At 44.2% G+C, this 12,849-nt stretch overlaps 2 protein-coding genes across 2 annotated transcripts; both read right to left on the bottom strand.

The window, feature by feature from the left end:
- Positions 1 to 1,244: 1,244 nt before the first annotated feature.
- Positions 1,245 to 2,180, bottom strand: LOC127309788 (uncharacterized). The gene has a single exon (XM_051340516.2). The coding sequence runs from the start codon at positions 2,178 to 2,180 to the stop codon at positions 1,245 to 1,247; it is 936 nt and encodes a 311-aa protein (XP_051196476.2).
- LOC139832205 (uncharacterized) lies at positions 1,554 to 3,556 on the bottom strand. The gene has a single exon (XM_071821848.1). It carries the CDS (start codon positions 3,437 to 3,439, stop codon positions 2,279 to 2,281), a length of 1,161 nt encoding a protein of 386 aa, XP_071677949.1. The 5' UTR covers positions 3,440 to 3,556; the 3' UTR covers positions 1,554 to 2,278.
- Positions 3,557 to 12,849: the final 9,293 nt, after the last annotated feature.

Here is a 12,849-nt window from a genome sequence, read left to right as displayed (position 1 = left end):
TATCGCTCGCTGAATGCTTCCACCGCAATACCAATAATCTGTTTCACTTCCAGCCGAACCGGGTCTGGGGTGTTCGGGCTAAAAAAGACCGAGCTCTTCTCTCGATTGACTCTTTGTCCATAGCATTCCCCATATATCCGCAGAATTTCATTAAGCCTCTCTCCACTTCCTGGACATGCATTCATAAAAATCAAACTGTCATCAGCGAACAGTAGATGATTAATCTATGGAGACTGAGAGCTAACTCTGATTCCTCTATCCACATGGCCACCGCCAAAATTATTCAGTAAGGCCGTGAACCCTTGAGAGCATAAAAGAAACAGATAGGGTGAAATGGGGTCCCCTTGTCGAAGCCCTCTCGACGGGGTAAAATACTGCAGTAGTTCACCATTCACCCGCACCGTGAACCTGACCGAAGATACACACTTCAAAATCAGTCTAACTGTATTGTCACTAAAGTCGAGTTTTGACATGATAGCCTCCAGATAATGCCATTCAACCCTGTCATACGCTTTCATCATGTCAAGCTTGACAGCACAAGAAAAATTCCTCCCTTTCTTCCTCCTTCTCATCACATGAACACTTTCATACGCTATAAGAACATTATCTGTAATGAGACGGCCAGGAATAAAAGCACTTTGTTCTTCCCCAATAATATCTCCAAGAAAACCACGGAGTCTATTTGCAATGCATTTGGCCCCAATCTTATAAAGGACAGAGCAAAGGGAGATAGGTCTATATTGGGAAATTTTTTGAGGATGTTTTACCTTAGGAATTAGAGTTATCGAAGTATCATTCATTCCAGTGGGTAGAACACCTCCATTCAAGAAATCCAGAACAGCCTGCACTATATCTTGTTTGAGAAGATCCCAGTGTCGCTGAAAGAAACCTGCGGTGAAACCATCAACCCCTGGCGCCTTAGAGGGTGCCATTTGAAATAGAGCTAATTTGACTTCATCCTCAGTATACACTCTGTCCATAGTCTCGTTCATTTGGCCTGAAACAACCGGCTGCACCAAATTCAGTAGCTCATCCATGTTACCTGAGCCTTGAGACGTATATAATGCTTGATAGAATTCCTGAACTTCAGCATGCACTTCATCCGTATTAGAACATACTGACCCATCAGCTCGCTCTAAAAGCTCAATTTTATTCATTCTTTTTCGCTGGGTTGCACATGTGTGAAAATACGATGAATTTCTATCCCCTTCACGTAACCAGAGCACGCGGGAACGCTGTTTGAACTAAATTTCCTCTTGGTGTAAAGCACGTCGCAGTTTCTTGACGACGGCCTTCTCTTCCTCACTTGGGCCACGGCCCACCGACTTTGCCCGTAGACTGTTTAATTTTTGCCGGAGCTTTTTCACAGTCCGCGGCAAACACCCAAACTCCTCTGCACCCCAAGAACTTAACTTTGCTTGTAGGTTCTGAAGAGCATCAACAACACCAACTAACCCACGCTGGCCAGCCCCCTTCTCCCAACTGTCCTTGACTAACTTATCATAGTCGGCATGGGTTTGCCACACATTTTCGTAGCGGAAGAGTTTGGCCCCACTAGTCCGTTGTTCAGATAAACGTTCACGCAACTCCACGAGTACAAAACAGTGATCTGATTCCGTCGCTACAATATGTCGAACTCTTGTGTGCTCAAAGCGAATCAAAAACTCAGAATTCGCCAACGCTCTATCAAGCCTGGCTTTTACATTCGCATCACCAGCTTGACGATTATCCCAGGTGTAAGCTGTACCAGACCATCCTAGATCTTGTAACTGACAATCATCAACTGCATCTCGAAAGTTTCTCATCTGCCATTCGGGCCGAGCTGCACGAGAGAAGTGCTCCGACGCATACAGAGTTTCATTAAAATCTCCCATACACAGCCATGCCGAATGCGGAACCCCAAACAACGTTCTCAAGAAACGCCAACTGTGATATCTATTTTCTGCTCTCGGCGCCCCATAGAACCCAGTGAATCTCCACTCCGGAGAAAAATGATCCTTCTTTCGCACCATCGCGTCAATATGGCCGATACTATAACTTTTAACATCAACCTCATAGTCCCTGGACCAGAACAATCCAAGACCACCGCTGAGTCCATCACTATTCACTGCAAAACAACCTGCATAACCCAAAGGTATCCGCAGATCCTCCACTCTCTCCGCACTAATCTTCGTTTCCATCACAAAGATCAGTGCAGGCCCCTCCTGCTTCGCCACGCTGCGAAGCTCTCGAACGGCCTCGGAGCCCCCGAGCCCCCGGCCGTTCCATCCTAAGCAACTCATTGGGCCGGGCAGGGCTGCGCTGCAGCCTCTGCCGAGTTAAATGAGCTACTGGGAGTTTTCCTTTTCTTGTTTGAATCATTTTCTCCTACCTCCTCTGCAGGTAGAGTAACACCTTTCCCACCGACTGGCTGAGCTACCACAATTTGTTGAGCATTGACATCCCCTACATCTGAACCAGGCGGTTGCACCTCACCAACCTTACGATACATAAGCTTTGGTGCATTAGCATTCCCTTTCCTCTTCCTCCCCTCACTCTTTTTAACCGGAGAAGTAGCCTCCCCACTAGCCTCACGAACATTGCTAGAAAATTTTGTCTCCCATCTACTATTATGTCCTGCAAAATGTTCACGACTGGAGTTGTCATTTGAACCTGACCTCTTCCCTTCATCTGGCGCCCTCAAACTCCCCCCATAAGGGAGAGAACCATCCTCATCTCTAGTCCCAGGAGTTGGACACATCAGATCCGAGTGACCCAAACGGCCACAAGAAAAACAGAAGTGTGGGATATGTTCATATTGAAACTCATACCAATCCCGACCTTTCCGAGCCGCGGAATCGATCAAGATGCCTCTCCTCAGCGGCTTAGTCACATCCACGGTGACTCTTGCCCTCAGAAAACCTCCAACTGGATCAAACACAACCTGAGTAGAATTCTTATCTATTTGCTTCGCTATAGCCTTCCCCCAATCGGAAGTCCTCAGATTAAAAGGAAGATTAAGAACTCTGACCCAAACTTGCAGCTTGTCAAACTTTAACTCAGATGGTTGCATGCATTCAACAAATTCTTCCAGAATAACAGCATTCTTGCTTACATGCCACGGTGATCCATCCCTCACGCGATCACGGTCCCGCTGAGATTCAAACTCGGCGACAAATGTATTCTCGCCGACCGATCTGAACTCCAAACCTCTGGGGTTTCCCCACGCCGGCCGAAGTGCGCTAGCAATGGTCTGGATATGGAATTGATTCCTGTAAAGGACCTTCCCTGCCAACATCCACTTCGGCTTCTTCCCAGCCTCCACATCATCAAGGACCAACGGAACTGCCTCCTCCTCCGTCAGACCTAGCTTTGCCATCGCCTCCTCCAGCCGAGACCGAGTCGCCCCTCGCGGATCAGAACTCTCCTTCTGCTTCCCGCGCTCAGCCGAGGAACTCATCCTTCCCTTCTTCACGATCAATCGCGCCTCGTCAAAGAGTTTGAACGAGCGCCGCCAGACGCCCCTGGAACCCTAATCGCCTAACAGAGAGGCTCCTAGTTTTCCGGGCAAACTCGAAAAAACGATTGTGGATAGGTGAGCCAACTGACTTGTCTGCTGAATTCCTCCCGAGTATACGTACTAGGAAACCCTAAAAAGTAGTGCGTACAGAGTATATGTATATATAAACGACAGAAAACTCACGACTCCGGCTCGATCGGTGGCCTCCTAATCTCCTCCCCTGTCCAACGACCCCTCGAGCCGCACCACCGCCGGCCCGCCAGATCATGGACGAGACGGACGGCAGCGGCTTCTGCTTCCCCTACGACGTTCTCCTCGACATCCTCCGCCGCCTGCCGTGCCGTGCGCTCGCCGAGTCCCGGCGAGTCTGCAGCGCGTGGCGCAACATCATCGACGGCCACAACCTTCAGTTTCCCCACTTCTTCCCTCGGGGTGTCTTCCCCGGCATCTTCACGAGCAGCTATGGATGCGACGACTCCTCCTTCTTCTTCGCCCCGCCAGCAGCGTGCTCCGGCCGGCCACGCGGTGCTCGTGACGGGCCTGCCTTCCGGCGTCCTCTCTTTCAGCACCAATGGGCCAACGTGATCCACTATTGTAACGGCCTCCTTCTCCTTGGGGGTGAGTATTCAAGCAATCGTTACGTCTGCAATCCAGCGACGGTACGCTGCGCTCGCCTGCCACTATCACCGTCAAAGCAGAAGTACCGTGAGAGCATGTTCCTCGCCTTCGACCCGGCTGTGTCGAGGCACTATGAGGTCTTCCTCCTTCCAGAAGGAACGACAAAACCAGAGGTCACAGAGCGCATGGAAGTGATAGATACGGAACCGGAGTTAGATGTGATGCCTGAGATATGGCAACTGTTTGGTGAGCTTTCGCCATCTGAGAAACAACTAGAGATACATGCCCCTGTGCCAATTGATGTGGTGGAGCCGAATGATAAAGTGATTTCTATATTGGTGTTCTCGTCGCAAACCGGTCAATGGGAAAGCCGAGAGTTTGTGCCGGGGCGTTGCGCTCCTAGTCAACTATATGACATGGTGATTGCGCCACACCCTAGCCATGTGAAGATATGGAAGACAGCCCAGCACTGGCAGGGATCTCTCTACGTATATTGTTGGAACAATATTATTATGATCCTGCGCAACTCTCAAGGGGCGTATGACATGGCCCAACTGCCAGGCAAATCTTACGATGATGTCGATACCGAGTGTGAATATATGTATGACCTTCCCCGTAGCTCCATCTTAGCGAGCTATGAGAGAGGGATTCACTATGTGGCGGTCGACAAATTCCAGCTACATGTATGGACACTGACAGAATCTGATGATGGACAGGTGGGGTGGATACTATCACATGAGGCTGACCTTAGTTCTTATAATCCTATAATACAGCAGTCGATAGAGCCTAGGGTGTTGTGGCAGGCTGTGGCAAGCAACAAAGCAGCTGTTAGCTTGTTTGAGGCAATCGTATATGATGGATATTATATGGAGAGCAGCACACCCGAGGACGTATATGATGGTGGTGGTGGTGGTGGTGGTGGTGGTGGTGGTGGTGGTGGTGATGGTGATGATGATGACGACGATAACGACCAAGCAGAAGAAGGGATCCACGAGGTTGACACCTTTGACACAAGAACCATTGCTTATGTTAGCGGTGATGATGATGGTCACAGTGAAGAAGGAGAATCAAGCGAAGATGAAGATGGTGAATTCAAATGCGAAGAAGGTTCAGTGTGCTCCTGGGACTCGGATGAGGACAACTTCATTGACGAAGAGAGTGCGACCTACCTCATCGGGGACAAGGAGAATGGGTATTATAACATCATAGGATTACATCCACACAAGGATGTGGTGCTCTTCCGAACCGCCAGTGGCATCGCGGCATACCATTTGAGCACCTCGAGAATGCAATATTTGGGCTGGCCACTGGTTAGAATGCCACACCAGCATGGTCATGGCGTCAACGGTGCGTTCCCTTACCGGCCATGCTACGTCAATGCTCTTCCACCAACCAAGATACGCCGTGGTTGATGATCCGCATGCACCGTGTAACTCCTTGGACGAAGGTAGAGAAACTGCGATGAAGGTAGAGAAACTCAGATGTCTTTTCCTTTTCTCACCGTACCGGTCTACCCAGCCGCCGCTTTGTTTATCATCTGGGTGCTTGTGAGATGATCTAAAGATTTGTGTGCAGTCATCTAGTAAGGGTTTTGCATGGGGGTTTATCCTTGTTGCACCAGATAGTCAAATATACGTAGTGGATTGTAGATGTAAGCATGCATAATATAGTAACATTGATGGTAGCCTGGTACAGTCTGTTCCTTTAATCATCATTCGCCACGCAGCAATCCGTATATATAGCATGTACACTGAGTACGTTGACATCTCACGGGCGGAGGGCATACCAGCGTCCTGTTTCCGTCGCCTCGTGGATGCGAAAATAGTCGTTTTGTCCGCGCATCCGTTTACGCCTGGGGCCGCTTCAGCGGCCCGACGCATATTATTTTTCCTACTTTTTTATTCTCTTTTCATTTAAGCATAGAATACAAATATTACACAAATTAATACATAGTTTGGAACATGGTAAAACATTGAAAAATAAGAAATTCTAACTAGTGTCGTTTCTTATGTTCGCTGCTAAGAAAGAACACTCTTGAACACTCTTAATCTCCCAAAGAAAATTCAGCTGGCAATGATCGCCATGTTGTTCCTACCAAGGGAAAACATACAGAAACCTCTACTAGTGGTTTCAGTTGGCCCATGGCCATCTTCGCTGCAAAGAAAGAACACTCTAATTGTCGGTGTCTGAGCCGGACTCGCCGGTGTGATAGTGCTTGCGGCAGGATGTATCGTCAAACACCTTGGCGATCATCTCGCCATCCCCCTCGTAGAGGAAGGTGAGCTGGCAGCCGAGCTCGAGATAGAGGTCGCGCGCGAACTTGTCCCACCGGGTATGCAGGTACATCTTGATCTGCCCGTCGAACAAGACCTTGACAGCCCACCGGCAAAAGTTGCAGCTGGCCTCCCGTAGCTGCAACTTGGTCGGCTCGACACCGTCGACGAACTCAGCGAATTTTTCTGGGAGCCGCTTGATGCCGAGGGGGTCCTGGTCGATGCGGAGGAGGAACTCGAAGCACCAGACCTCCTGCGTGATGGGTTCGTTGCATAGAAAACAAAAAAATTTCTACCGAGAAGAAGAATAAAACAAAGATCCAATCTAGGAAAAGCCAATATCTAATCTATGAAGATCGGAGCAATGAGAAAGAAGAGATACTAACCCTCGAAGATCCAAAGCCTTAACGAGATCAAATCTCGTGGTTGATATAGACGATCGTTTCGGTGCTACAATCCGGCAACACTTCCGTACTCGATCACACGTACGATGTCGATGACGTCCTTCCTCTACTCGTTCCAGCGGGCAGCGGAGGTGGTAGATCCCCTCGGAATCCCAGCAGCATGACGACGTGGTGGTGGTGGTGGAGGAGAAGATCCTGTAGGGCCTCGCCAAGCCGGTGCAAGATTATGGTGGAAGAGGAGAGGTGGCGGTTAGGGTTGGGACGAAGGGGTGGATGCGCCCCTGCCCCTCCCCTCTTTATATAGGGGGAGGGCCGGTGATGTCTACGCACGCTTCTATTCCTGTAGACAGTGTTGGGCCTCCAAGAGCAGAGGTTTGTAGAATAGCAGCAAGTTTCCCTTAAGTGAATCACCCAAGGTTTATCGAACTCAGGGAGGTAGAGGTCAAAGATATCCCTCTCAAGCAACCCTGCAATTACGATACAAGAAGTCTCTTGTGTCCCCAACACACCTAATACACTTGTCAGATGTATAGGTGCACTAGTTCGGCGAAGAGATAGTAAGATGCAAGTGATATGGATGAATATGAGTGGTAATAACAATCTGAAATAAAGATGGCAGCAAGCAAACATGTAACAGAACTTGTTGGAAACGGTGTTTCAATGCTTAGAAACAAGGCCTAGGGATCATACTTTCACTAGTGGATACTCTCAACAATGTTATCATAAAGGAATATAAATATAAGCACTTCACTATGCTATTCTGAATTACTCTCTGGCAGGATAACGAACACTAATTCACCGTGTAGGGCTGCAAAAGCAAACCTTAAAGATGTATTCCCATGTACTAATAAACACCCCACGCTGTCACTGTGAGCATTCATAGGAGGTACTAACACACCACAATTTCATAGAGACATCCAACTCAAATCATAACCCAGTGAACAAGTATTCTGTGAAATATAGCCTAAGAGACCCACACGGTGCACACACTGTCACCTTTACACACGTGGGACAAGGAGTCTCCGGAGATCACATAAGTAAAATCCACTTGAATAGCATAACGACATCTAGATTACAAAGCTCATCATATGGATCTCAATCATGTAAAGCAGCTCATGAGATCATTGTATTGAAGTACATGGGAGAGAGATTAACCACATAGCTACCGGTAAAGCCCTTAGCCTCGAGGGAGAACTACTCCCTCCTCATCATGGGAGACAGCAGCGGCGATGAAGATGGCGGTGGTGTCGATGGAGATGCCTTCCGGGGGCAATTCCCCGTCCCGGCGGCATGCCGGAACAGAGACTTCTGTCCCCCGAATCTTGGCTTCGCGATGGCGGCTGCTCTGGAAGGTTTTCCGTCTCGTGGCTTATCCGTATCGAGGTTTTAGGTCACGAGGACTTATATAGGCGAAGAGGCGGAGTTAGAAGGGCCACGGGGGTCCCACACAGTAGGGGGGCACCCCCTCTTGGCCACGCCGCCTTGTGGGGTGGGGCCCCCTGGCTCTCCTCTGGCCCCTCTTCGGTGCTCTGGAAGCTTCCGGGAAAAATAATGTATTGGGCGTTGATTTCGTCCGATTCCGAGAATATTTCCTTTGTAGGATTTCTGAAACCAAAAACAGCAGAAAACAGCAACTGGCTCTTCGGCATCTCGTCAATAGGTTAGTTCCGGAAAATGCATCAAAACGATATAAAGTGTGAACAAAACATGTAGGTATTGTCATAAAACTAGCATGGAACATCAGAAATTATAGATACGTTGGAGACGTATCAGCATCCCCAAGCTTAGTTCCTACTCGCCCTCGAGTAGGTAAACGATAAAAAGAATAATTTCTGTAGTGACATGCTACTTACATAATCTTGATCATACTATTGTAAAGCATATGAGATGAATGCAGCGATTCGAAGCAATGGTAAAGACAATGAGTAAACAACTGAATCATATAGCAAAGACTTTTCATGAATATTACTTTCAAGACAAGCATCAATAAGACTTGCATAAGAGTTAACTCATAAAGCAATAAATTCTTAGTAGAAAGCTTTGAAGCAACACAAAGGAAGATATAACTTTCAGCAATTGCTTTCAACTTGTAACATGTATATCTCATGGATAGTTGTCATCATAAAGCAATATAACAAATGCAATAGGTAAACATGTAAGAATCAATGCACACAATTGACACAAGTGTTTGCTTCTAAGATAGAAAGAAGTAGGCAAACTGACTCAACATAAAAGTAAAAGAAAGGCCCTTCGCAGAGGGAAGCATGGATTACTATATTTGTGCTAGAGCTTTTATTTTGAAAACATAGAAACAATTTTGTCAATGGTAGTAATAAAGCATATGTGTTATGTATAAGACATCCTATAAGTTGCAAGCCTCATGCATAGATTACCAATAGTGCCCGCACCTTGTCCTAATTAGCTTGGATTTACATGGATTATCATTGCATAACATATGTTTTAACCAAGTGTCACAAAAGGGTACCTCTATGCCGCCTGTACAAAGGTCTAAGGAGAAAGCTCGCATCGGATTTCTCGCTTTTGATTATTCTCAACTTAGACATCCATACCGGGACAACATAGACAACAGATAATGGACTCCTCTTTAATGCATAAGCATTCAACAACAGATAATATTCTCATAAGAGATTAAGGATTGTTGTCCAAACTGAAACTTCCACCATGGATCATGGCTTTAGTTAGCGGCCCAATGTTCTTCTCTAACAATATGCATACTCAAACCATTTGATCATGATAAATCTCCCTTACTTCAGACAAGACGAACATGCATAGCAACTCACATGATATTCAACAAAGGTGAAATAGTTGATGGCGTCCCCAGGAACATGGTTACCGCTCAACAAGCAACTTATAAGAAATAAGATACATAAGTGCATATTCAATACCACAATAGTTTTTAAGCTATTTTCCCATGAGCTATATATTGCAAAGACAAAGAATGGAATTTTAAAGGTAGCACTCAAGCAATTTACTTTGGAATGGCAGAGAAATACCATGTAGTAGGTAGGTATGGTGGACACAAATGGCATAGTTTTTGGCTCAAGGATTTTGGATGCATGAGAAGTAATCCCTCTCAATACAAGGCTTAGGCTAGCAAGGTTGTTTGAAGCAAACACAAGTATGAACCGGTACAGCAAAACTTACATAAGAACATATTGCAAGCATTATAAGACTCTACACTGTCTTCCTTGTTGTTCAAACACCTCACCAGAAAATATCTAGACTCTAGAGAGACCAATCATGCAAACCAAATTTTAACAAGCTCTATGTAGTTCTTCATTAATAGGTGCAAAGTACATGATGCAAGAGCTTAAACATGATCTATATGAGCACAACAATTGCCAAGTATCAAATTATTCAAGACATTATACCAATTACCACATGCAACATTTTCTGTTTCCAACCATATAACAATGAACGAAGCAGTTTCATCCTTCGCCATGAACACTAAAAGTAAAGCTAAGAACACCAGTGTTCATATGAATGAGCGGAGCGTGTCTCTCTCCCACACAAGCATGAATTTATTCAAACAAAACAAAAATAAAAACAAACAGACGCTCCAAGTAAAGTACATAAGATGTGACGGAATAAAAATATAGTTTCAATAGAAGTGACCTGATAAGTTGTCGATGAAGAAGGGGATGCCTTGGGCATCCCCAAGCTTAGATGCTTGAGTCTTCTTGAAATATGCAGGGCTGAACCACCGGGGCATCCCCAAGCTTAGAGTTTTCACTCTCCTTGATCATATTGTATCATCCTCCTCTCTTGATCCTTGAAAACTTCCTCCACACCAAACTCAAAACAATCTCATTAGAGGGTTAGTGCATAATCAAAAAATTCACATGTTGAGAGGTAACACAATCATTCTTAACACTTCTGGACATTGCTCAAAGCTACTGGAAGTTAATGGAACAAAGAAATCCATCCAACATAGCAAAAAAGGCAATGCGAAATAAAAGGCAGAATCTGTCAAAACAGAACAATCCATAAAGACGAATTTTTCTGGGGCACTTAACTTGATCAGATGAAAATGCTCAAATTGAATGAAAGTTGCGTACATATCTGAGTATCACTCACGTAAATTGGCAGATTTTTCCGAGTTACCTACAGAGAACCCTGCCCAAATAAATCTAGTATCAACCTTACTATCAAAGACTTTACTTGGCACAACAATGCAATAAAATAAAGATAAGGAGAGGTTGCTACAGTAGTAACAACTTCCAAGACTCAAATATAAAACAAAAGTGCTGTAGTAAAATAAAAACATGGGTTATCTCCCAAGAAGTGCTTTCTTTATAGCCATTAAGATGGGCTCAGTAAATTTAATGATGCACTCGCAAGAAATAAGAGTTGAAGCAAAAGAGAGCATCAAAAGTAAATAAGATACACTTTTAAGTCTAACCCACTTCCTATGAAAAGGAATCTTGTAAATAAACAAGTCATGTAAGCATAATGCAACAAGCATAGAAAGGCAACACAAGCGCAACTTCAAGATTCTCAACATAAAGAGGGGAAACTTAATATTATTAAGATGTATATAACCATGTTTACCTCTCTCATAATAACTTTCAGTAGCATCATTGATGAAATCCACAATATAACCATCACTTAAAACATTCTTATCATGGTTCATATGCATAAAAATATCATTAATTTTGGCATAAGAAGAACTCTTCTCATTAATAGTAATTGGAGCAGGATCATTATCAAGAATTTGAACATGGTAAACAAGTTGCATACTAAGGGAATTGTTTTTGGCAATCCCATCATAACTATGACAAGTTTCATAAGGATAATTATAACCTATGTCATAGCATTCTTTATAATAATTGTCAAAGATTGGAGGTATAGTGTCATCATAAGAAATAGAATAGTTATCTTCCACAGTGTGTTCATCTATAATCATACCATCATTGTTACTAGAAGGAGATGTATCAAACATATAATCATCAGTAGCAAAAGGATTTTCAAACACCTCATCCCCAAGCTTAGAGCTTTCTATATCATTATGGGAAGAAGCATGGATAGTACTAATACTATGGCAATTATTAACATCATCATTTTCAGAATTAGTTTCCTAGAGATTTTCAATATTAAAAGTAGTGTGCTCTTCTAAATCATGATCACTAATGTAGGTAAAGGGCATAGGAAGATCATTGTATTCAGATTCATTATCATAATAATCATTAGGAGCAACATACTTACGGTTACCTATCGTTATCTCATACACGCGGGGATACGCTGTTACCACTTTCTTTTTATTCCCACTCTTCTTCTTCGCTCCCTTCTTCTTCTTCTTCTCATTCTCCTCGTTCCCTTCTTTAGGAGGGAGAGGCTTGATGGGAGGCTCCTCCACATAACCTGTTTCATTTCCAGAAACAATAGAAGAAACTTGGGAGGATTCCTCCTTTTCATTAATAAGTTCAAAACACACAGCGGTCCTATCATATTTTGGCAAAGTATCATATTCTAAAATATTATGTATGTAAGTATTTGTATGGCAATTATTAATGCAATAAGAAAGACACCCATGCAGGACATCATTAATATCAAGATCGTTAATATCTAACAAAGAAATTTTTCTTGATAACTCTTCACACCACAAAAATAAAGTAAGTTCATCATGCTGATTAGGAGTATTTTCATCATCACAATACAAATTTGCAGCACTCATGGGGTTCGAATTATCATTGGAGGAGCATTGAAAATTAAAATGACCCACTCTATGGCAAAGTTCACAAATAAAAGGATAGATGGCACAAACTTTTTTACCAAGATCATCTAGAGCCCTAGACCACTTTCTAGTTTTTTCATTCATATGATGGATACAATATTCATCTTCGATTTGATTAATTCCACAGGGTCTATGCATTCCACAAAAATTAACATGCTTATAAGAAATAGCATTTTCAGAAGTTTGGGCATGTTTATTGCAATCATTAATAACAATTTCATTTTTCATGCAAGCATCTTTAAAAGGTTCATGATACTTATCAAAATTCTTCCTAGGCAATTCAAAATGAGAGGCAAAAGC

Source organism: Lolium perenne, chromosome 6 (assembly GCF_019359855.2).
Source record: "Lolium perenne isolate Kyuss_39 chromosome 6, Kyuss_2.0, whole genome shotgun sequence".
NCBI lineage: Eukaryota > Viridiplantae > Streptophyta > Magnoliopsida > Poales > Poaceae > Lolium > Lolium perenne.
The sequence above is the reverse complement of the archived record's forward strand: the minus strand, read 5'-3'. Positions and strand labels throughout refer to the sequence as shown.

Coding starts and splice junctions, on each gene's coding strand:
- LOC127309788 (XM_051340516.2), bottom strand. CDS start 2,180: ATGGAAACGAAGATTAGTGCGGAGAGAGTGGAGGATCTGCGGATACCT.
- LOC139832205 (XM_071821848.1), bottom strand. CDS start 3,439: ATGAGTTCCTCGGCTGAGCGCGGGAAGCAGAAGGAGAGTTCTGATCCG.